This window comes from Amblyomma americanum, chromosome 3 (genome assembly GCF_052857255.1).
Source record: "Amblyomma americanum isolate KBUSLIRL-KWMA chromosome 3, ASM5285725v1, whole genome shotgun sequence".
In the NCBI taxonomy this organism is placed as follows: Eukaryota; Metazoa; Arthropoda; class Arachnida; order Ixodida; family Ixodidae; genus Amblyomma; species Amblyomma americanum.
Genome location: NC_135499.1, coordinates 151018798 through 151044976, shown reverse-complemented (window position 1 = coordinate 151044976; position 26179 = coordinate 151018798). Strand labels below are relative to the sequence as shown.

At 47.4% G+C, this 26179-nt stretch overlaps 1 protein-coding gene across 1 annotated transcript in view; it reads right to left on the bottom strand.

Moving 5' to 3' along the window:
- The window catches only part of LOC144125177 (uncharacterized), an 83498-nt gene that overhangs the window by 28985 nt on the left and 28334 nt on the right, over positions 1–26179 (bottom strand). The window contains exons 7-11 of the mRNA XM_077658341.1: positions 25889–26054; positions 20407–20542; positions 15912–15999; positions 14224–14318; positions 2780–2875 (exon numbers count right to left, since the gene is read on the bottom strand). Coding sequence (XP_077514467.1) covers positions 2780–2875; positions 14224–14318; positions 15912–15999; positions 20407–20542; positions 25889–26054 — 581 coding nt within the window. The remainder of the gene's footprint in view (positions 1–2779; positions 2876–14223; positions 14319–15911; positions 16000–20406; positions 20543–25888; positions 26055–26179) is intronic.

The following is a 26179-nucleotide window of genomic DNA, read 5'->3' as shown; positions in this document are numbered from 1 at the left end:
TGCTGCAGAGTTGTGTGCACACCTCTGACAGTGTGCAACGTGACAACACTCTGTCTCCAAGACCCCATAGTTTTGGCTTCGCTTTTCAAAGCTTCACACTAGCCTGCATCAGGCCAGCCAACTGAACCCAGCTGCATGCAGTTTCAGGTGCTGAAAGGCACTTCGCTGATCTTTTCTATACCCATTTTTTTTCTTCGTCACTTTGACACCACTGAACATTTCCGTCTGCATGGTTTTTCCTTCTTCCAGAGCACCGAAACTGCGCGCTTGTCAGGCCCCGTTTGCTGTTTATACACTGAAGGCTTTGGCGCTGCTTGCGAGGGGTGTGTCGGTGTCATGTGTCCCTTCAATGCTTAATTGAGTGTATAATGCTGGGAGTGTCGAAGCAGAACTGCTCCAAAGTGTTAAGGTTCCCCCCGGGATCCTTCACGGAGCGATGTGGTAGCAGTGAAGCTCAGCACTACCACCTCGCTCCGTGAAAGATGCTAGGGGGGCCCTTAACCCGGCATTTGCATGCTGTCAAGCACTGAAGGAAATATGACAAATAGTCACTGTCACACCATTCTTATCTCAAAAGCATGCAACCACTGTCCAGCCCTTCACTAAATTAGTTTACCGCAATGCAAGTCTCATTGGTTTTTGGGGGGCCATCAGAGAATTTTAACTTTTGATAATTCGAACATTTTTTTCAGATCTCTTGAAGTGAACGAGCTTTTACTGGATATCATTACTGTTCGCGATAACATGGCTCTGAGGATGCTGTCTGGTAATTTGGCCAAATAATAAACACACTGGTTTAGAAAAGAAATGATTAGGGATACCTTCCATCCTGCTCTAATCATCCCATTTGCTCATGATTTTCAGTTACATTCTTGTAATCATATTTTCGATTTCATCCAATTCGTGTGGAAGTACCACATCAGATACGTATAATGTGACCAAGAATAAAATGAGAGAGGGTAGCTCAGAGTCCAAATGAAAACGAAAAATCTATGCGAACACGTCATCTTCTTCCATAATCTCAGTGCTATCAAGCACAGCGAAACCTTCCATGTTGTGTCGGTGCACCTATACTTCTTGCTGCCACTGTTTTGTACTTCATGCTGCCAAGTGCTGCGACCGTTCGCACTTTTTTTCCTTCCCAACTCCTTGCAGCTCTTTTACTACCTGTCCTTTCTATGTGGCCCATGCCCCCTTCCACGTTCACCGCTAGCTTTTCTTTTCCCATGTGCTGTGCACTTTGCCCCATGGCTCCCAAGGCTTTTGAAACGTTCGGTTCTCTTCGCTGCTCACAAGCCTGGTGGTTAAGTCATCCCAAACAGCGGCATTTTACCATCTTTGATAGTCAATTACCTCCAACTGTTGGCCTTGCGATTATGCCGTTACACGTCTGAGATGCCCTAGACTGTGTGCATGCCGCAATGTCACCACAAATGCTCGTTACTGTAACCGTTTCTATAAAAAAAAAGAAAAGTGCAGGAGTTTACAAAGGCAAAATGGGACAACAGTTTCACTTTTTGTACCTGTGTATAGTAGAATCTCCGTGATACAATGCACAAGGTCATGAAAAAATTTGTATCATCCAAATGAACAAAATTCGTATGTGGAAGCATGAAAAATGCATTCACACAGGTCTGTTTATGGCTGACGAGATTTATTCACTGCTGTGCGGCCACAGCTCGCTACTCGCGGTGCGTACCACACGATTAGCGATCACGACTTCGGCAATGTGCGGGCCGCGGGCCAACATCAGTGCGATTATCGATTGCAACTTTGGCGATATGCAAGCTGCACTTAGGTGGCTCGCGCGTTCGTATCATGCATGGAGGCGAGGGAGAGAGATCGAAACATCCGAGATTCTGCACATCATACACTCTGGCCAGGGAATTTCGCGAATTCGTAGCATCGCGAAATTTGTTTCGACCTAGTTCATATCACCGAGATTCTACTGTATTTACAACCATATGAGCGTTTACTATAGTGCTGTTCTACTGCAATAAATTGTGTAAATTTTTATGAAACACAGATTTGTTTGCAGAGAACCTAGTGAAGGCGTCAGGCACTTGTGATGAGCAAGTTCATGAAATGAGCCCCACAAATTACAAGAAATAACACCGACAGCAAGACCAAGCAAGGTACAGTCAACTATCGATAATTTGAACTCGAAGGAGACCAAAATACTTGTTCTAATGATGAGTTGCTGCAGGGCCTTCTCAATACACTTGATATTGACGGGAATAAAGCACTAGCTAAACAAACTGGCAGTTTGAATTAACAAGTCTACAGAACTTTGTTCCTTGGAGTGCTTAGAGAAGAATTTATACGCACACAAATGAGTTTCCTTCTTTTTTTTCTCATGCAATAAGTTCTAAACATCCTTGCAAGACTTAAGCGCTCCGGCCAAAGTACCAAAAAGATTTAATTATAGGGTTTTTCATTCTTCAAAAGTGTCACATGTTTGTGTGTGGGATATCTGTGCACTTCACAACATTCATACAAAAGTATTTAATACTAGGCTTTAAGCCCTCGTCTGAAGTCACATTCATTAACGACTGTGGGAACCCTTGTAACTTCACTACAAGTTTTGAGGGTGTAACGAAGAGACAAACAGCCCAGTATTTGTCGCATAAAATAAGTTTCCTCCTCTGGGCTGTGAAATGCGTTGTAGATCAATTTAGACCATCTGGGGTTCTTCAACCTGCTCTGACATTGCACAGCGTACAGACATTTCTGAGTAATAACCTCGTTGAAACAAGACTGCTGCTCAGCGGCTACCAACCTGGTGTCATTGGACAGATCCTGGGCAGTGTGAAGAACCGTTTCCTCGATCAGGCTTACGATGGTACCTGCATGGCGCACCAGCAACTGCCTGCAGCTGTGAAAGGGAGAAGGGAATAAGACACAGATCGTCTCTGGACACAACCCTTTCAGGTGCCATGTATCATTTCTATTCAAAGCAAATATTTTTTGGCCTAAATAGCATATCCAGGCCTCGTGTACATGAAAATTGGTTTCTGAGGAAAGGAAATGGCACAGTAATTTTCTCACATCTAGTAGTAATTGTCTCACATTTCGGTGGACACCCTGTGCTGTAAAGGAAGAGGGGAAGGAGGGAGTGCCAAATTTAGTTTTCCAACCGAAAACATCAATGGTTAATTTTTAGAAACACAAACAAAATTTCTTACAAACACCAGGATTTCTGAAATCAACGATCTAGGGATTTTGCAATCATATAGTGTTTCGAAGATACAAAGCAGCAAGAAATCAGAAATAAAAAGAAAAGGCGTTGGTACTGCTGGCAAAATCTGTCAACAAGATGATGGTGACATTCTATCAAACTGACTGTTATGTGAAATATTTTGTCCCGCGTTTGCTATCTGGCATAAACAAACATCTTATCTGCAGGTGAAGCATACTAAATTAATCTGAAATGAAGAAATTGGTGCTAGAGCACTCCGAGAAAAAGCTACGAGACTGCAATGCACACATTTGTGTACTGAGCACCTTAAAGGGTTAATGCCAATTTAATAAAACTCAGCAAGCACACTAAGATAGACATGTTGCACAGCATGAATTACGTACCCCACGCCACACTAACCCCTCGAGGGCACTAAATTGACGCAGCAGCTGCAAAGTTGTACACGAATAATGATAAAAGTGACAATGCTTATGGGATACTGAAACTTCCTATGTGATGCTAGTATTAATCAGCCTAATGCTCTGCATTGAAGTGCCAGAAAGTGCTCAAGGCGAAGTAAGCTACTGGCACTGTTAGAAAACAGCTCATTTCAAAGTCTAAAGAGCTGGAAGCACAGAAAAATGCACCCACAATACAAAGCTTACTACATCGATGATAAGTGCCCTTCTCAAATAAAGCTAAAGACAAACAAAATCCTGCTGACAACTGAACGGGTTTTAGAATTTGATGCACTAAAAGGCATCGAATGTGTGAAACCTGCAAGGTAAAGCTTGTGATGTGTTTTTACACTACCGGTTGAAATGGTGACGTAATCTCCAATTAATGCCAAGCCAGCGTTCAAGCTTCTCTGCAATGCATAGTGCTGGTAGGGGGGGACTGCATGATGACCTCATCTACAGTGGCAATATACTTCAAATGCAGAAATGAGTGCTTGAAAGAAAAAAAGCTAACGCCATATAAGGGAAAGCCCGTGCAGCGTTGCACGATCAGTGAACACAAGTTGTGGAGTTTAAATAAGTCAGTTATCTTTTCCGCTGTAATTGGAGGACAATTGGAGAAACTTTTCGGGTAGAGCATGGAGAGCCTAACCCCCACATGCAAACTGCCGAAGGTCTCATCTCAAGTGACAGTCTGAATAACCTCTCGAATTCACTCGAATTCAAAGTCCAAGTACAGTCGGAACCCGCACACACCGAACTTCAAAAAAAAAAAAAAAAAGATGCGTATGAATTCGATAAAACGTGCAATTTGATATCAAAATAGCAGTAAGTTTAAGGGGCGACACGGGTCTTGAAATGATAAAAAATGTGAAAATTTCGATTTTGAAAAAATGACATACCGTATTTACACGATTTTAAGTCGACCTATTTTTCAAAATTTGAAAATCCGAAGTGGGGGGGTCGACTTAAAATCGAAACCAAAGCATTGCACCATAAATAAAAGTGAGACAAACGAGATATCAGGCATGCTACACCGTGGTTGGATTTTTGCTGTGCGATTCCATCACATCGCTCTTCGTGCTGGCCTTGAGCAGCTGCTAAGTCAACACGCAGAACCGGCATCCCCACCCCACGCGCAGCGGCCGATGGTGGCTGTCGATAAGCGGAAAACCAGCACCAGTGCACTCCCCACACGCAGCCGCAGATTACGTCTGCTGATAAGCGGCGGTGGCCCGATAACGCATTCACATTCTACTCTTAACAGGCGTCTACCAAGTTTTCTTTTTATTTACTTTCAACCACGCACTCGGCGCTCAAGGGAGCGCCGATATGATGAAAGGGCCGCTGTTCCAATCGCAGCAGCTCCAACTCAGAAACGCAGCGCAGGAGTGTCTGTAGCCGACGGAAGAGCTGACGCCGCTCACACGTAGTTTCTCTTTGGCTCTGACGCATTTGACTACTGCCGGCCGCATTTCACAAGTTTTTAGTGTAGTGCTTCGTCATTCGTTATTTGTGCCCTGGGCCCTGTAAGCAACCGGCAGTCGTTCACGGCTACATTCGAGATGGCTGCCATTCTTTACACCGAAGAAATGAACAAGTGCGCGCCGGGCCGTAAGTTCGTTGTTCGCAGTGGCTGATACAGGTGTGGCAGCAGCAGCGAGGCAAAATTTTCAGCTGTTCCACGCAATGTTGTGATGTGGCTGTTTCCAAAGTGTGGGATTGCGCTGCACGATGATGTTAGAATGTTGAGCTGTGGGACCGCAGCAGCGATCACGACGGCAGCGCTAGTGAGGACGACGGCGCAAGTGTGGACGAGTAGTCGAGTGACTAATACATTTTCGTTTTGGAATGTGCCCACGGGCACACCCGTGCACGGCAGCTGATAGCGGCTGACGATAAACGGCGGCCGCTGGATAATGCTATCGCATTCAACTATTCAAGGCCAGGTCCAAGATTTTTTTTCTTTAGAAATGTGAAGTGAGGGGTCGACTTACAATCGTGTAAATATGGTATTTGGGGTCTGTACAGTCGGCGTCACCCTTGTGTACAGCGCCTGAGCAGCCTGCATCATGCAGGCAAAAGTGAAATTAGAAAGGAGTCCATGCCTTGGGGGCAAATTGCTTGTGCACACACTGCTTGCAGGTTCATGGGCTTTAAAATCTAAACATTACGACAAGGTACCATCGACTTATATTCAAGGGGGAGATACCGCTAGAGCGCTCTACACAAGGGTGACACAGACTGTACACTCTAAAGTACCTATCTAAAAAGTTTCAAGGCCTCATTCGAACTCCAATTACTAAAAAATTATATATTTCGCACCTAAGAAGAGCGGAAACACTGATTTCAGAGCGAAATGCAGCAGAATTTCGTGTCCCCCGCTTCCCACGACCGCATCCTCGATAGCAGTCATTTTGGTTTTGTTTGAAAACTGGGCCTCTTCCCCCACATCCTGGTATTTCTCACTGCTGTGAAATATTTTTGCAACGTCCTCCGCTGTTTTTTCAGACCTGTACAACGACCTCTGAATGGCTGGTGCACAAACCACAGCGGTGGCCAAGTGCCTGAGCATCCGCCTGGGAGTGGGGGGAGTCGATCCCCAGTGCCGCTGGGCACCCACCGGTGATACAACGGGTATAAGCTTTCCCCTGGCCTGGTGCTCGGCTTATCAGGGGTGAAATGCTTGCAAAATCGGTCTTCGACCCCATCTTGAGTAATCGAAAATACCTTGTGCCATGGCACTCTTTGGCCATAGATGCCCTTGCACTATATAAATCCATAGTCATCATCATCATTATTTCAAATGCAATTTTCTCAGCTTAGTGTTGTTTGCTAACATGACTAACCTTTGGAAGTCTTTATTATGTTTTTATGGTGCAATTTCAATTAATCTTAAAATGCTGAATTCAGAAACAAACTGTGGAGCTATGCTGATTTTTTTTTTGGCTGAGTCGAAAATTACAAATTTTGTGAACCATAATGTCACCTAATAGCACAGCTCTGCATGGTAGGCCTCTGGCTACAGCTTTTCAGTCGAAACCAAAAAACATTGAAAGTGCCAAAAAACATTGAAAGTGTCTTAATTATCTGTAAGAAATTACAAAATTAGGCTTGAGTTATTTTTCATAACATGGGAACAAACTGAGATGTACTGAAACTAATTATATAATTATATTTTAAAAAACCGGGAAGAAGAAATGCATATGCACACCCAATTTCATTACAATACCTTTTATAATAAAAATTTTAATTTCAAGATCTGAATCTCCCCTTAACACTGAGAAGGGAAAAAATGAATTTTTCTGATAGCAACTTACTTCTCACAGATCACCGAGCGAAATAGTCATGAATTTTTTAGGTTTTTTTCATCTTCATTGCCTCGGAGGACACATTTTTCAATGTTATCGATGGACTCCAAACAGCTGAGACTGCAGCCTTCTATCTATGAACAATAGCGACGAACCATGCTGAGCGTATGGAACATGTCGAATCATGTAGGCATACGTTCTGTCAAGCCCTCGTTACAATTTGCATCAGTGGTGTCCTTGTTATCCACGATGTCGGCAATGATGTCTTCGTCCATAAGCTCTCCCGCGGTCTCAACGTCGTCATACGCAGATACAAAGGCACCTAAGGCTGCCACCAGCAATTTTGGACAGCTGGTTCCACAAATTATCAAGACCGATGATGTCTTCATCGAGCGCACCCAAAAAAGAATTATCTCCAGAGCAGAATGTTGGAAGCAGATCTGCATAGTTTCGTTTTTGTCACCATTCCACAACCAATTTAACATAGAATAGACAGGGCAGGACGCCTAAGAGGTCGATTTTTTGGTCTCTTCCAGTCCTCGGGTTCTGCAGGCGCTGTTCAATCAGGTGTTTCCTAAAGCCAACTTTCACCGTGCAGATTATACCCTGGTTCAAGGGTTGAAGCACCGCCACTGCATTCGGTGGCAGGAATTGAATTGCAATGTTGCTAGAACTAGCAATGCAGTGATGGGCAGACTCAGCGATCTCGGCCTATCAGGTAGTCATTCCAACCCTTCAGCCACTTGGCAAAAAAGTTTGCAGGTTAAACACGCTCTTCAATTGGATCTGTTGGTCACCAGAACTGAAAGCACATTCTGCAAGCATAGCAGAGACTTGCTTTTTCCAATTACGAGTGGCCGAACCTTCGTCAATCCATACATGTTGGTGGCGAGCAACTTTGTTCTTCTCGCCTCGTTCAACTCTTGACAATTGCCAGTTTCATGTAAAAGGGGAGGTTCTGCTGCTTCGTGGCTGCCATCACGCATACATAAAGACAACAAAAACCATGCAAAATTGAAGCTGGTAGCGCGCCGAACGTGTGAACTGCATCACAACGTAGGCACAACTGATGCAATTCGCTAAAAACGTATACAGTAGCCGACGGGTAATTCGGACTCCAATAATTCGGACTTGTAGGATATTTCAGACCTCGATGAGGCACCATCAGTCACCCCATAGAAGCGCATACATATTTGTGATGGATATTTCAGACTTCAAAAGTCCGAAAGTTCGATTTTTCAGACTAATTTCAGTCGCCTGCGGGCCAAAATCGGCCACCTTATAGGCTTTTCGCCAGTGCAAAAGGTGCCATCTTGGATTGAGGTGGATTTACGGTGCAGTTGGATTGGCTTGACATACTTTCGGTACCTAATTCTTGCCAGTAGAGGTCCCTGCGAACTCTGACACTTCGAGGTGGCAGTCGGATTGTTATCGTCAACTTGCTTTTGTCGCCGACGTTGTCACGGGCAGTTATCGCTTGTCCCATACGCTGAAAATTGGTTGTTGGGGGAAGAAAATTGCGCAGTAGCTATCTCACATCACGGCGGACACCTGAACTGTGCATTAAGGGAAGGGATACAGGAAGGACTGAGAAAACAAAGGAAGAAAAAGATGCTGCAGTGGAGGGCTCCGGAATAATTTCGACCACCTGGGGATCTTTAACGTGCGCTGACATCGCACAGCACACGGGCGCCTTTGCGTTTTGCCTCCATCGAAACGCGGCCACCGCGGTCGGGTTCGTACTCCGGATCAGTAGCCGAGCGCCCTAACCACTGAGCCACTGCAGCGGGTATCATACGTTCGCCGTTTCGAAACTTGGGTTTCTCCGACTGCGTCAAAGGAGTGGCGCTCAGTCTTTACGAAGTTACACCCGTTCGCCGTTTTGTGGCTGCGTCCCGTGGTTCCACCACTTTGAAAGAAAAGTGCCTTGTCTTTGCGTGTGTTTGACGAGCGGTATGGTGCACACTCGGGTTGTGGATGACATGGCTCTGCCGGTGCCGCCGGGTCCGTCAAAGAAGCGTGGGAAGTATTCAAATAAACGACGTGACCTTGCTGTCTAGCATGTACAGTGAAAGCACGACTTTGGCGCAAATACAGGCGCAAATCGTCGCCAGCAAGAAAAATTTGCTGAAAAATAAAATCAGTGACATTTTTAAGCCGATTTCATCTTAATAAAGTGATTTTTTTTATACTTCACAGATTTTTTTAACTGTTCGATTATTCGGACCATTTTTCGAGTCCCTTCGAGTCCGAAAAATCGGTCGGAAACTGTATTCTGATTGGCTGGGTACACACCCGCCGCCTACGTCATAGAAAAATTTGTGTCATTGTTGGCCTGTGTGTGCTATACAGTCGAGCCCACATATAACAGCCCCACTTAAGACGAATTTTCACTTATATAACGAACGAGACCTGCGCAACTGTCAAAATATACATTGTTTCAATGGCACAAAAATCACAGGTATAACGAACGTCATTAAGCCCTGCTGATCGGTTACAGCGAACGGACGGCGTAAACTCGGCGTTGGGATGCGAGATAACCTGCCTCCAACCCCTTTGTGTGCTAGGCGCGCGGTATGTTTTCGGGCTGAGCCTTATCCCAAGCGAAATGCCCAGCTCGTTTCGTGCCGCTCCAAAGCGAGCTACCCTTTCCCCACCGACGCGCCTTCCAAGATCGCCCTCCCGCCCCTCCTCGCAACTCGCTTCCCCCTCCTCACTCTCTTGCAAATCCGCGCGTGGCCTCCGTGATCAACCGTGCCGCCGCTGATGCCGATCGCGGAGGCCACGCTCCGTGAAGCAGGCCTTCCTTGGAAGCCAAGAGGTGGCTGCACTGACGCTCACGGACGCCCCTCATTGGTCTCTCCGCTAGCGCTGTGCGCCTATCTTTAGCTTGGCTTGATTGCCGCCTGTGCACGTTGCACGTCTACCCCATCGCGCACTTTTGTGACTCTTGTCGCGGTGCGGATGTTTCGTTGCCTTCGTTCAAATCTCGGGCCCTGGTTGTAATTCAGGATGGTGGACGGGAACACCGTACCCACTTCCATTGTGTTCAGCGGTAGAGATGATGAAAGCGGCCTGGGCGGAGGTGATGGCCACTGGCGAGCGGAACTGCTTTTGCAAGGCTGGCTTCACCGAGTGTCTGATGCCGAGCCCAATGCTTCGGAAGATGACCAGCGCGGTGGCGATTTGTGGCAGCGTGTTGCCGACTCTGACATGGGGGGTCATGACATTGGTTGGAATGATTTTATTTCTGTTGAAGATGACGACAACACCACAGAACCGTGCACGGACGAGGGCATCATTTCTGAAGTGCAGGACGAGAGTGACGCGGAGGAATTGGATGAGGGTGAAACTTCGGAGCCAGCACCCATAAGCGCGCCTGTAGCAATGGGCTACATAGAGAGCCTCAGACAACTTGTCTATGCAAAGGGCCTCGGCGAAGAGTACACTTCTGCTTTAAGGGGGGACACGGGTCTTTCGGGCCGAAAAATCTCGAAAAAATCAGTTTTTAGAAAATGTTATTTTCGAAATCTGCAATCATTTATCTACCTCTCTGTTAAATTTCTCGCCTCTAAGGTCAGTATTTTACTCACAATACCAATTTATATAATCCATGTCGCCCGAATTTGAGCTGAAATCGGCGCCAAAACAGCAGTATTTCGCAAAGCGTAGCTCCCGTTTCATGCGCGGCACCGCAGCCATCTTGGTATCATTTAAAAAAGCCGCCTTTCGCCTTCAATTTCCCGCCACTACGACTTCCGTTCGCCCATTGGTTGCCGAGAAAATAGCAAAAAAGAAAAGGTAGTATTCAAATTCTATTGGCTGCCGCGGATCACGTGACAGCAGGTCGTCATCCGATTGGTGGAGCGGGCTGGCAGCGTCTGCTTGACGCGCCCGAGCCGCGGGGAGACGCGACTCTTTGTGCCGGACCGTGCAGTGCAAGAAACGCGCAGCGATGCCTGGTTCAGCGCGCAAGGTGCACTCAAGGCATAAATTCGGCAAGAAAAGGAAGAAGTCGCTGGTCGATAACCTCAAGAGACGCCCTGCTGTGCGCCCCGACAATGATGAAACTCCTGCGCTGAACGATCGTGTCGGCGAGGCCGCGCAGGTAGGCCTAACGCGGTCCGCAGCACGGGAAGCTGTAAGCGGCAGCGCCCGCATCCGCCGTGATACAGTGATGCTGGAGCCCTCAGATGTGCTCCAAAATAAGATGAAGACTGAACAAAAACTGCGAGAACTCGCCTCAACTCCAGCAACGGAGCGGAAGTCTCGTTTACGTGACGGCAGCACGTTGCCTCGACGAGGCAAGCTTCACGATCGTTTGTTTGGAATCGCTCAACAGTTTGTTGAAACTAGTGAAGTGTAAAACGTGTGGCGGCAATGACTTGAGCTTCGTAAAAGATGAGCGAGAATACGGCCTTGCCGTTAAACTTTCTCTTCAATGTGCGAGCTGTGGAGACGCATCGTCTACATGGAGTTCGCCGCGGGTACGTGGCGATCAGAAGATCAACCCTTTTGTGGTGAATGTGCTCGCTGCTCGTGCAATGCAGAGCACTGGCAACCAGCAGACAGCTCTAAATGACATTTTTTCATCGCTGAATGTTTCGCACCGCGGTCTCCACAATAAAACGTGGCAAGACTATGTGAAAAAAAAGTTGACACCTGCAGCAGCTCGTGCAGCCGAAGAAGTTACACAAGAGTGTGCGCGGTCGGTTCGAGAACTTTATAATGAATTGGACCTTGGGAACCCCGGCAATATTGCAGTATCATACGACGGCACTTGGATGACACGCGGCCACACATCCCACATTGGTGTGGGAACCGTCATCGAACTGTTTACCGGGCTTGTGCTGGACTATGTTGTATTGTGCAACTTCTGTGCCGGCTGCGAGCGAGGCCCAAAAGGTGACCCATCATACCAGTCCTGGAGGGCTGGGCACCTATGCCAAAAAAACTCAGAAAAAAAGGCTGGAGAGATGGAAGTTGAGGCAGCCCTTATTCTTTTTGAAAGGTCGTTGAAGAAGTGTGGCCTTCGCTATACCACAATGCTTTCGGACGGTGATAGTCGGGCTTTTCTAGCTGTGCAAGAGGCAGATGTGTATGGATACATCAAAGTAAAAAAAGAAGACTGCATAAACCACGTGCAGAAACGTATGGGAACAGCGTTGCGGACTTTGTTGTCCAAACACAAAGGTGCCGAAAACCTTGGAGGAAAAGGCAAACTGACAGGCAGCCTCATAACAAAGTTAAGCTCCTATTATGCCTGGGCTTTAAAATCCCATAATGGGGATGTAGAGGCTACGCAGAAGGCTGTGATGGCCACCTACCACCACATTACCTCTACTGATGAGGCATCAAACCATCGGGACTGGACTCTTGGTGCCAGCAAAATGCGGCAGCAGCCCGAGGCGAATCTGCTCCAAAGCATCGGTACAACATTCCACCCCATGTTGCTAAAGCATTGCTCCCTGTCTATGAGCGACTGTCGGATAGGAAGCTCTTAGAGCGGTGCCATAGCGGTAAAACCCAAAACAGTAATGAAAGCCTACACTCTTTGATATGGGCCTTGGCACCCAAAGAGCGCCACGCATCATTGTTTACTGTTGAGGCTGCCGTGGCTGAGGCAGTAATGCGGTTCAACGCAGGCAGCAAAAGAACTTCTGCAGCAATATTACAGGAACTGGGCCTCAATACGAATGCTATGAGCGCAAAAAGAATGCGAGAGAAGGATGAGCGCCGAGAGCAAAAGTGCGCTCGAAAGCATTCCATTGCGGAAAATATTCAAGGAGTGCTCAAGAAGCGGCACCTGGATACTACTGGCAATCAAAAGGACTACATTCCTGGTGGCTACTAGCCATTTCCTATTGTAAATATATTACTGCACTTGTAAATATTTATTAAACTGTCCCCTGCTTGTTTTTGGGGCTTTTCTCAAAATGCATATGGTTGACTGCTAGCAGTCTTGAGGCCTTGATATCTCAGCAACCAAGTCACATAGAGCTGAAATTTCGGTTGCAATGGAAAGCCTAATGTATGCTGTGTGAAATGTTGGGAGCAGATTTTTTCATTTTACCTTAAAAAAATAATTATTTTTCGTTAATTTACCATTACTTGGTACACACATTTTTTATACTGAAATTCAGAAGGTTGTAAAATGAGTAATAATTGACATATCAAAAATCTGCTCTCAACATTTCATAATTCACTATTCTGGCTATCTAACCATGCCTTAAAATTAATTTTAGATGAAATCATTATTTTGCTATTTGGGCCTCAAACAATGGGCATTAATTGTTAATTATCTTGAAAACTAATTGGCCTACACCTAAAATAAATGCATGTTTGAAATCAGCATAAAAATTTGAATAAGTCTATGCATTTTTATTAAGATTGGTCAAAAAACAACAAAAATAGCTTTAAGACCAGTGTCCCCCCTTAAATAAACTGGAAACTTCCCTCATCGGATCTGCACTGAAAAAACACGTCCATCACGGACTTTTTCGCAAAGAAAAAATTTACTGTTTTGACAAGCAACTGCCTTTAAAGCTGTGGTACACTTACTACGAACTTAGGGATATAACGAACGGATGTTGCGTGACGGTCATGTTCGTTATAAGTGGGTTCGACTGTATAGCACGAGCAGCACCTGCAGGTTCATGCTGATAACCTAACCTTTGGAGATATGCCGAGGGAAAGCCAGCTTCTTGAGTTGCCCGGTGTTGCCCAAAGTTCAATCTATTGGATGTGACGGGTAATTTTTGTACGATATAGTCGTACATTTTCCTACACATTCACGCTATATCTTTACGGTGCTCAGAAATTATTCGATATAAAGGATAATGCAATCTAACCGAGTTTGTTATAATCGGGTTCGACTGTATTTCGTTTTACTTCTTGAACGTACCTTTCGACTCTGTGATGGTCGATCAGTGCTACTTCGCACAATGCAATGGAAAGGGCGGAGTCAAATTCTTCATCACTTTTGGAATGAAACTGTTTCATGGCCACTCCACGAGGTGTGCCGCTTCAAACAAATGCGCAACGTTGAATAGCAGTAGCACAATCCCGCATACATGTCAAACCACGCAACAAATACCAAAACAGAGCTGCAGCAGATAAACGTTTCTGTACTTTTGCGCTTGGATTTGGCCGCTGCACTGAAGACACTAGTGTCAAGCTAGACTTGAGATGCAACTGACGCTGCACTAGCACAACACATTTGTATACTAGAGCAGAAAGTGCAGTCAAATCGAGCAAACTTCAAGAGGAAGCTCACCTGCGCATCAACTGGCAAAGGAGCTGCATAGCTTCATGCTGAATAGATGGCAAGATGGCTGCAACAATGTTGGCCTGTGCTGTGGCCCCATTGCTCTGTGAATGAGAAAAAGTGAAATGCAATGCAGCTTTTCTCAGTTTCACCTCGATATGGTATATTTATGACAAAAGTGCCCAGCAAAAACACTAGCGCCAGTGTGGGTACATGCCGTTAGCGTGCCCCTGAAATGCCTTTCCTACACAGGTATTTTGCACCAGGACACCCTTTTTAGTGGTCGGTCAAGACAGCTACAGTAGAATCTCGATACGATCCCGGTCGACATGAATTTCGGGATGATATGATATTGTAAAATGCCCTGGCCAGAGTGGATTGTGTGCAATGGGCAAAAGAAATTCAGATGCTACAAACGATCTCCTGCCCCACTGGATTATACAAATGCAAGAGCTGCGACAGCAACCCTGAGCACCAAGTACTTGTGGGCTGTACATGGACAACTAAAGCATCACCACTCATATGGCTGGCACCACGAGTTGTTAGCAGTGGCTCGCAGCCCGTTCATCGCCGACGCCGCGACTGCCAGCCAAGCGATGCACATCATGAGCAGCAAGTGGCGGCGAGCTACCAGCAAAGCGCCGACGTTGCGAGTCAGCAATGGCGCATGGTCATAAGTAAATTCCATCAGACAAAAACAGATTTGCGTAAATTTTGCATTAGAATTTCATTCGTTTTGGATGATACGAATATTCTTCACGACCCCGTGAGATTGGTATCACTAAGATTCTACTGTACCATGTAAAAAAGCCACGGATATATGAACGGATGCAAGAATGTGAACATCCCCTCAGAAATGAGGTGGTAGCAGATGTCATCAAGTTGATCTCTTCAATGAGCCCCAGAAGAAGTTTCAGTCAGGTCAGACATGATAATTTAGGCATGCTGGCCCCCAGTACTCAAATGTTTTCTGACAATAATTACTCCTATCTGGGCTCTGTCAAAAGCACCTACATGCCCTCAAAAGTTTTTCTTCTTTCATGTCATGTGTGGCTTTCCTCCTCAACCCTTACAAACTGGCAGTTGAGGCTGTGTTTACATCATCCGGTGATACAAGCATTATCACCATCAGATCAAGTAAGGATGAGCTCTGAACCAGACAATGAACTGAGCTACTCCTGCTAATAATCATTTTGTCCATGCTCACTGAGCAAAGACCTGCATAATTATTGCGAGACCGTGCTTCGCACTACACCATGAACCAAGAACGTGAAGAGCAGTAGTATTATTACAGAAATTGGTTCATTAGCTGTGCAATGGTGCAGTAGTGGTATCTTATTGCGATTAACATCTCGGAAGCAACCAAGAAAGCAGTAGACCACCTGGTTAGGTAGGCGCGTGGGCCTCGAAAAAGCACGAGTGGCTGGTCATGGGCCAGAAAACTCCCCATCATGTGCACCTACTTCAACTAAACATTACACTGACCTGGCCTTCTTGCGACCAAACTTGCAATGTGAACCTCGATTCATCACGAGCATTCACTCATCTTTAGAAGCAAGAATCAGTTGCAACTCACAAAACCAATTTTGCATGCTCCTTAGGTGCACCGATGGGTAAAATGGCAAGCATGTTTCACTTCCTTGCTCTGTGAATTCTGGCTAGCAAGCAGGGTGCACAGAACCACAAGCAGCACTGACCTTGACTGACAGGTTGGCACCGAGAACCCTCTGCACCAGATCGAGTACGTCTTCAACTGGCACTGCCACTGGTAGGTGCACACTGGATCTGACGAAGAACATGAGGAACACAGGGTGCTGTTCACAGACCTTTCACCTACAGTCAAACCAGGTTATGTTGAACCGAATGAATAAGGTCACCACCTTGTACTAACATGCAGCAAAGTAAAGAACTCACTGGCATAATGAACCCATCCCCCCCTATTGTCGTTTAGAAACTTTTTTTTTTCTAACATGCATTAGCTTTTCCTAGCGTGTTCCTCAGTTTTGTGCCGCCCACAGAGCAGACTGTGGCAGTGCGTCAAGATGCTGCACGCCGATAACGCTACAGTGAATGTATCCTTTGAAGAGAGCTCCTGCAGTGGCGCGCTCGGCGAACTTGGAAGAGCATCAAGACGCTGTGCGCCCTTGACAGAAGCATTAACGGTGGCGGTTTGCTTGGCACGCTGCTGCGCCCGGTTGCAGCGTTGTATGCTTAGAAAGTCTACCAGAGCTCAAGCTACAAAGAGGAGCGTAGCAGTTTAAACCAGAACGCTATAAAGCATCCTCTACACTGAAATGCTATTGAGAAAGCAGGACTTTCAGACCTCCCACCCCCAGGAGATTTGGCAAGCTTGAGTTCAGAACTGAAAAAGCCTCACCCCTCTCGCACCACAGCTAACGCTTAAACATTCGTATTACACAACCGTAACCATCCTTCAAATATTTCTAACTTCTCGTAAAAAATGCGAATCTGATCCTCACGGCCGCAGTGTTCATTAATTCGCTTTATTTCGCAGCAGTTGGCCGGCACTGTCAACTATCACAAAATCGTCGGATCACGCCATGGTAAAGTAAATATCCTCAAAGTGAAGGATGCTAAACTTCGTCAACACGAACCAGCACGTTCTCTGTCTCTAAACGGTGCTGCTTGAAAGCGGCTGACCGCATGGTTGACGGACGGATGGGTGGACGTACGATAAAAATTTTAAGAAACTTTTTTCCCCGCGTTATGAACCCTCCCTCAAATTGGTGTTAACTTTTCTGGAAAAAAAGTGGGTTCATTAGGCGTGCAAATGCATAACTTGAGGGGTTTCTTCCACACTCCGTGGATGCAATGCCACTGCTCGCAAACCACCATAGCATCTGTGAGCCAGGAACAAGGCAAGGCCCGATTGCCCCCGTGATATTTATTAAGAATTAAACTAGCATAGAATGGCTTGCTAGATGTGAAACATTGACAAGGGCACATTAACTGCAATTGCTGCGTGAAGAATGGCGTCCAAACTGCCGGCGGGCTAAGGGTGCAAGTGTGAGGGCCTTTGCCCGCATCTAGAATGGCATCCAGAAGGTCATATGCCCTAGGATGCAACGGGTGGACACCGCGAGGTCACATGATTGGACGGACAGTCATCGTGAGTATGAGCCATTAAAGACTTTCGCCTTAAAAAAGGCCATCATTCAGCAATTTGTGGGGTCTGTGGGTTATGCCATGAACCAACATGCAAGCCGCCTCCAGCGTGCTGCAATGCGCGGCTCTCGCCACCGTTCTGTAGTTTGCACGATTTCGGCATCGCGCCAATGGCCGAAATGCGCCGTCTCCGCTCCCGGCTTCGAAGCTTGCCGAAATTATGGCAGAGACATTGGAGAATGTAAGCGGGACGTAAAGCGAGTCCGTTTCCCAAGTCAACGATGGGCGTGGTAACCTAAGGAGGGGACATGCGAGAAGACGCGTGCCTCCAATCCACCCCAAGACAGCGGGGCCGCGGTCGCCTTATCGATGTGACCCTGTGTTGAAAGCAGACATGATCTTTGTACACCACGTTTCGTGTGCTACAGTGTCGCAACACGGGGCTCCTTTAATTATAATTAAGTGCGTGCTTTGAGTAATGGAGTTTGCGGAGAAAAAAAAATGCTGTACAGAAGGCTTGCAAATTTCTACAATTCACGATCACTAAACAAAAAAAAATTTCGGTACTTCGCACATCTCTGAACTCAACTTATCTAAAAATTCTCTACTTTTGTGACTTCAAGTTACCAAGGGCTGGTTCACTACTGTTCTGCAACAAAATAGTGTAAAGAGAGACTGCCAACAAGTGCAGCTGCGTGTGCAGTATAAGGCATATGGCACCTTGACGCATGTCAACCACACAGAAGTGAACAGCTACTTTATCTGCTAGTGAGCTTGTGCAAAATGCTATCGACTTCTTTTGTGAAATTTTTGGTCAATGGGTGACAAAGCAAACACAGCGAGAGATCAGTAAGTAATGAAAACACGAGACCCTGCTTACGAGACCTCTCATACAACAGACAAAAACTCCTCTTCAGTGCTTGTCTGTTACAAAGAGGTTTATCTGAATTACAAATTTTGGCTATACCGTACTACCTTGCGATTTTTTCCCCTTTTTCGCTATAATGAGGTTTGACTGTACCATGTGCAAGTAACCCTGAAACAAACCCTTCATAATAAAAGATAAACAGCCAGTTTGAACTATGCCCTTCATTCATTCACATACTGTACAGCTCCAGCAAGGCAGGCTGAGGGCGAGAAATTTTACAAAAAAGAAAAAAACAAACCCATGCCAAACCCCATTTACTCAATGAAAAAAAGTCCAAGAAATACTGTATAAATGCCTGTAAGGGCCGCACCCGTGCATGGGCCCCACCTTTTTTTCCAAGGAAATATTTTTTTTTAAATCCCTGCAAGGACCGCACCCAAACTTTCAATGACCCACGAGGGAATAGCCTTTGAAATGGACGCGCCGCATGCATTTCACGTGATCAAGCACCCCGCTGCTCACAGCCGGAGCTGACCACGGAGGCCACGCACGCACATAGGAGCTTTCAGGTGCCGCCCACGGATGGCACCCCAGCGCGTTGCACATCCTCATATCATCATCAGCTCTTTCCTCCACCGCGAGCTCCCGCTATTTATATAGGTATCAGTATCACCAGCTCCAGCTTTTTGTGGCTGTCAAAGGCACGGGAGTTGTGGTAGAGTGTTAGTTCACCGTAGTTGTGGCTTTTGCATGCTGCCGCCGAGCGTTGCTGTTTTAGCCCAATGGGCAAGCACCTTAATGGCTACAGGCTGGGAGTTTGCTGTTGAACACTGCAAGCATGCGGCGGACAGGAAATTCGACATGGCCGAGAAGTGTGCCCGATGATGGTGCAACCAAAAGGATCTATTGAGGAACAAAAGCTGCAAAAAGCGCGCTTTCCGAGGCACGCCGTGCAATTTTCCCGAACTGGAAGAAGAGCTGCTCTGCCATGTGATGGAAGAATGGGACAATGGCTACGCGTTGACAGCGCACATGCTGCGTGACTTCTTGTGGGATGAGCGTGCACCAGAGCACAGCACCAGCTACAAGTCGGGATACTGCGTGAGTGACAACTGAACGCAGAATAAATGCCGCTCATTCCCTCATTCGTGTGTTTTAAACTTTTTTTCGCCCATCGCCTGTATGGGCCCTGAAACCTGGTAAAAGAAGTGTGGCCCTTACACGCATTTATACGGTATATTGTTCAAATGGAACCCCCTCTCCCACAACAACTACCTTACCAGAGTGACCCATAAATCTGCCACTACCAGCTTGACACATCTGAAACGATGAAATGCAGTTCAGACGTAACCACTTAAAGTGCATGTGTGCGTGTGACGTGCACAAAAGATCCTCGGAGGATTTGTGAACGCGGCGCGTCGGACAGCGCAATGCTGCGCGTGCCAGCCCAGCGTCGCGCGTATGCGCGTGCGACGGGTGTGCGCGAGGCAACGGTGACAAAGAGCATGGCGAGCACGAGGAGCGGAGCTGAAGTGTCAGAAAACCGAGGTGTGGAGGGAGACAGCGCAGCGGAGGTGGTGTCATTCAAGCGTGGAGGTGGCGGCAGCCGTCGGATGTTGGGTCCGTGCTGCCGTGACCTCTGTTGGATCACCGACGTAAGCCTACTGCGTTCTTTGCAAGTGTGGAGGTGGCAGCCAATGAACTGAGGGTCCGTGCTGCCAAAAGGCAATCTTGGATAGCCTACTTGAAGCCTCCGGTGTTTCGTGACGCCGTAGACTAGATGTGGCTACGATTTTCCTGCTGCTGCCAAGCTCTTCAGGCCCGTGATGGGAGACCACAGGCGTCTCCCCATGTTCCTCTCCGCTCCTAATACCACCTGGCTCCTTTCCGCCGCTTCCTTCGACCCATCCCACTACATCGACCCGCGTTCGCCCTGTCTGCAAGGGGTCCCCACTTCAGCTGGGACGCTCAGTACCTAGTGAACTCTTTCCTTTTATTCTGTAGTGTTGTAGCGTGTTGTGTGTGTTTTTTTTGGTGTTTCCTTTTCTTATTGGCCCCTTTTCCTTTAAATTATATATACGGCTTTGTCTTGTTTTGTTTGATCTCTTTGTTCTCTTCAAACCTGCACGCGACAGCGTTCCCCTTCGAAAAGTCCGGGACACATTGCCAATTCGCGACAGTGTGACAGTGCAACTGACCCCAGGAGCATGAGGCTGATGGTCCTCATGAGGCTCATAGTGCGACGCCAGCACAGGAGGCTGGCCTGGTGGCTCTCCTCGGGCGAGTTGAGAACCTCTAGGGGAACTGCCTTCTCGGCGCGGGGCCGGCCCTTGTCTGCACACACAAACAAAGAGGAGAATGAAAAGGATGACAAGCACAAGTATGAATTACACCATGCTAGCACAGACTTCTACTAGTTGATTCATGGCATGGTTTGCAGGATGCCACAAGGGCTGCAGAAACCACTGGCAAATGGCTCCCCTCCCCCAAAAGTTTTGTCAGGTAAAATTTAAAGGTATAGTAGAACCGCGCTGTTACACTACTGGGTGCTGCAATTTACTGGCTACTACGTTTGTGAGCTAGTCCCGTCCCAGCTCCCATAAAAACACATGTAATATAAACATGGCTATTAGTCACAGCTACGGCAGTTTTCCCGCAAGCTACCAGATTTATTTGAATCTAGGCCAATAGTTCATTTTTCAAATGATCATATTCCAAACTATAGGGTCGGCTTAGATTCGGATTTTAAAAAACGCGCCAGTTTTTCATTGAAACTGCTAAATATGGCGCATAGCTAGCGCCACCTAGAAAAGTCAGTATCGCAGCCGCTACTAGCCGTGCCAGTAGCCAACCGTACACAAGCGAGGTCGCCATTTTGACCTGTGTCGTGTCGGCCGTATCAGTGTGCGGCGTGGTGTTATCGCGATGGCACCAAGCAGGAGATGCCACTACAGTGCCGGTTTCAAGCAAAAAGTTGTGATAGCAGTGAGGCATCGTCGAACATTCAAGCCGGGCGGGACTTCGGCGTCGACGAGAAAAACGTCCGTTGTTGGAGGGGACACGACAGCAGCTTTTTGCTTGCGCCGCAACGAGGATGGCATTTAGCGGACCAAAGAAAGGCCGTCAGCATGAAGTGGAGACAGTTTAGGCCGACTTTGTTTGGACGCAGAGAGCAGCTGACCTTCCAGTGACAACAGAAGTGCTCCAAGCAAAAGCTAGGGAACTTTCGAGGGAGCGAGGCCTAACGCCAAAGGATTTCAAAACCAGCCGGGGCTGGCTTCAGAAATTCATGAAGCACTTCGGCTTCAGCCTCCGACGTCGCACTTCAATCACCCAGAAGCTGCCAAGCGATTTCGAAGAAAAGCTGATAGCTTTTCAGCGCTACGTGCTGCGAAAGAGAGAACCGACAGACTACATACAACCTTGGGTAAATCGGCAACGCCGACCAGACGGCTGTGTATTTTGATATACCAGTGGCGTACACCGTGAATGAAAAGGGTACCAAGGAGGTGAAGGTGCGCTCTGCGGGCTACGAGAAGCAGCGCACAACTGTCATGCTGTGCTGCACAGCTGATGGGAATAAACTCCCTCCTTATGTGATATTTAAAAGGAAGACACTGCCTGCTCGAGAAACTTTCCCAAGAAATGTCACTGTGCTGGCAAATGAGAACGGGTGGATGACGGGCGCGATGGCGGAAGAGTGGGTTAAGATTGTGTGGCGACGGCGTCCAGGAGCCCTTTTGACAAAGAACTTGCTCCTTGTCGTCGACTCGTGAAGGCTGCGTCGTCCAAGCGAACACGGACCTCGCTGTCATACCGGGCGGCATAATGGGCCAGTTGCAGCCACTTGATGTCTGCATCAACAAACCTTTCAAGGATCGTCTGCGGAAATACTACACTGACTGGTTAACTGACGAAGACCACATGCTAACGGCAACGGGCCGCATCAAACGTGCATCGCTATCGCAGCTGGCGGACTTGGTAGCTGCAGCGTGGGACGACATCCCAGGTACTTTGATCGTGCGCACCATTAAAAAGTGCAGCATATCTAATGCGCTTGACGGTACCGAAGATAGTGCACTGTTTGAAGGTGACAGTGACAAGGAACACAGCGACGAGTCTAGCAGCGACCACGACGGTGAATGAGCTCTGAACGTTCAGAATCAATAAATGCTGTTTGCATTTTGTGAACGCTGTCCTCGCTTTTTTTGTTCGGCCTACATTCGAGGTAATATATTTTTTTTTTTTGTTGGCTTCGGACTTAAAGGAGGTCGGCTTAGAATCGGGGTCGGCCTAGATTCGAGTAAATACAGCATGTCACGAAGGTCACTTTGTGATAGCGGTTCACTCCAAGGCGGCATATCAACAACCTACATTCAGCGCGCACGGAGCGGCAAAGGGATTAAAGCGGAATCCTGGACTCCATTGGCACTTGGCCGCCGCAGTGTTGGAAGACTTACGCCATGTTGCACCCATGTTGACAGTGTGCACATTTAGGGATGGCATGAATCTTGTGTCTGTCCGTGGAGTTCCATCCCCGCAGTGATGCATGGGTTGGCGCTGAGGCATGTTTCTGTCATCAGTGTTCAGCGTGTCTCCTGCAGCCTAAAAATATATTTTCTAGGTTCTAACAGACGAGGATTGTGTAGCATTAAAGCGGCCACCGCAACGATTGTGCAGAAGTGCCCTCTTCACTGCTGCCTCCATCGAACTCTTTGTAAATATTTTTGACAAATGCATGCAATTTCTAATTTATATACCGAACGCGGTTGGCCATGGAACTGATATACCGAACCTCCCTGCGACAAACTATGCCTGCTCAGATGGCAGGCTTCGCCGCACTGCACAAGTGACTGGCAGTGATGCGGCAAGCGTTTGTGCCAAGGTTTGCACTTTTATCTTACACTCGCCACCAGCGGTGTGTAGCCTTGCAGTCCGGCAGTCGGCACGCGTTCATGCCTCTGACATGTGTTGACAGTGGAATGAAAGCAGCAGCGCAGGTGGTTGTAAGCTTGCAATAACAATCCTGCGCTTACGTCGGCTGTCGCGGAGGTGGTGAAAACGGCGACAGCTTTCGCTCTGACCGACCGCTTTCCACGCGACACAGATGTGTTGCGGGTAAGCCACCGTAGCCCGCGCTTAACCTGCGCTTGCGGTGCTGTGCGGAGAAGCCAACCTAAGTGGCGCTCGGTTTTTTGCTGCGAGCTCCTTTGAAACGCCAGCAAAACCTGGAAAAACGTCTCACCGTTTTTGTAGTAAGGATCGCCAGAATTTCTCTCTCTTCAGTTACTAAACTGCGTCGCTGTTGCGCGCGTTTCTGACGAAATTTTATATTACGAATTTCGTCTATAGCGAATTATTTTAAGATTTTTTACTTGTTCGCTATAACGAGGTTTCACTGTATCCCACAGCGGACGCCGAATGGGCGATGTTCTATGAGACGAAGCTGCATGGGTTGGCGTTGAGGCATGTTTCTGTCATCATGTCAGCGTGTCGCCTGCAGCCTAAAAATGTATTTTCTAGGTTCCAACAGACGAGGATTGTGTAGCATTAAAGCGGCCACCGCACGGATGGATGGATGGATGGATACGGCTGAACCTTTTACATCGGGCGGTGGCTCAAGCCACCTAGCCATGTCTTGTGAAATTTTACTCCTGTCTTGCTTTTAGCCACCAATCAGATAACCTTCGCTTGGTTACTTCTAACCTCTTAAAATCCACTTTCCCTTCACTAACGATTGTGCAGAAGTGCCCTCTACAGTGCTGCCTCCATTCCACCAACAGGTGCTCAGGCAGACGGGAAGACACCGCAGGGCGTTCAACAAGACTTTTTGTGCATGCGAATGATTGCGAGAGCGTGTTTCCTTTATTAAAAGTAAACCAAATAAAAAAAATGGCAGGCAACAATGTGCACTTTTTTTATGATCGCTTCCTGGCTATCAAGTTCCCCGACTTTTTTTTTCACGGTCCCATGAAAGACATAATAGCGGGGTTCTGTATCCTAATTTTGTCATGAAAACTTTTTGGGATAAGCAGTGTTTGACATCATAAAAAAGCTGTATGACTTCATAAACTGAACTTAGGCAATATTTAGAGACATGACGGTTGGAGTTAACAAAGGCTTACTGTCTAAATTAGCTGATGGGTGCATTAGTTGTAGCAGGTTTCCGCTGTACATGAACAGCTAGCCAAGAAAACAATCGGTTTGGTATGGTTTATGGGGGTTTAATGTCCCAAAGCAACTCAGGCTATGAGGGATGCCGTAGTGAAGAGCTCTGGAAATTTCGACCACCTGGGGTTCTTTAACGTGCACTGACATCGCACAGTACACGGGCCTCTAGAAGTTAGCTTCCATCGAAATTCGACCACTGTGACCGGGAATGAACCCGCGTTTTTCGGGTCAGCACCCGAGCGCCATAGCCGCTGTGCCACCGCGGCAGCTCCAAGAAATAATCAAGCTAACATGAAGGAGAAAGATGTGTCATGAGTAACTGAGAACACCACCAAAATGTAGCAAATGGCATGCTTGATTATTCGGACTTTTTCGCGGCACCGCGACATGGCCCATAGAGCCAATGTAAAAGAGCGCCTGAAATTTCAGACGCACCGCAACTGACTGCTCGATTTTTCGGCCCTCGTTCGCACTCGCCGCCAATACCCAAGACGCCATATAATGTGTACAGTGGAACCTCATTACTTCAACCCGCATGAGAGATCGAAAACTTGATCAAATAAAACGAAATTCAAGCTTAAAGGGGCCTCTTGCGATACTGAAATTCTGCGCGAGTCGGCACATTGCGCCCGCGTAGTTTCGAATTTGTACGGCTCTTGAACGTCTTCAGCCGCACGAACTTTTTTAAGAGCAGTCAGAGTTCGCGTCACTCATCTATGCCGAGTCTTTCATTTCGAATACGGGAGGAGGAATACGGCTTCACGGAGACGGCGAGGGCGGGAGGAAATGGTGGTGCACTTGGCCTCTAAGGCTGAGTGCATTCTGCACACTGGATAGGCAACGCGCCCACCATGCCAGGTGGGGGTTAAATTAATGGTTGATCGCCAGAGGTTGGTCACCCAATGAATACTGGGGCTTATTGCTGCAGTGGCACATGTCTGCCGCAAGGCCGTTAGCCCTAATGCATGCAGCTCACATCTCTCTCTCCCCACCACCACCCACATACCTCAAAAGATTGTGTGTCCACTGCCCCAGGGAGCCAGTTATGCACCTTCCTTTCCTCAAAATCATTGGAGTCTAGAGCTTTGTCACAAAGAAAGCTGCCCAACACAAAGAACACTGCTGATGGTGCTAGGGTGCTGCAACATCCTGAATGCCAATGCACATCTGTCACTACCACCAGTTACGCCTTTCCTTTGCTTTCAAAGAAAATTGAACTGGATTTTAAAATTGGTTTTGAAGAAAGGAAATGGTGCAGTAACTCTCTCACATATATAGATGGACACTGGAACCAGTTTTGAGGAAAGGAAATGGCATAGTGACTGTCTCACATATATTGGTGGACACCCGAACCACACCATAAGGGGTTTGACCTCTGGCTCACTTGAAGGTCAAAACCACAAGCAAGGTAGCGTAGTGAAGCTTTCCCTTCAAATAAAAAAAAAAAGAGCGGCACCTTTAACTAGTCATACCAACCAAAGTGAAGTGGTCCCCCTTCCCACCACTCACCGACGTGCAAGTCCTGGAAGAGGCTGTCCAAAGTTGCATGCACAGTGGCCAACAAACAGCCCAGCTGGCGGGACCAGGCCTCTGAAGGAGCGCCACCCTTGCCACCTCCAGAGCCACCAGTTCGCCGGCAGACAGGCAGCAGAGCCACACACTCGCACACCAGTTCCTGCGTCATACAAGACCGCACAGCAGCCTTTCAAGAGCCACTGGGGACAACTCCATTCGTTTTTGCTCTTCATGGCTGTGTTGACATTTGTTCTCAGCACAAAAGACGCATTCATTGTTGAAAAA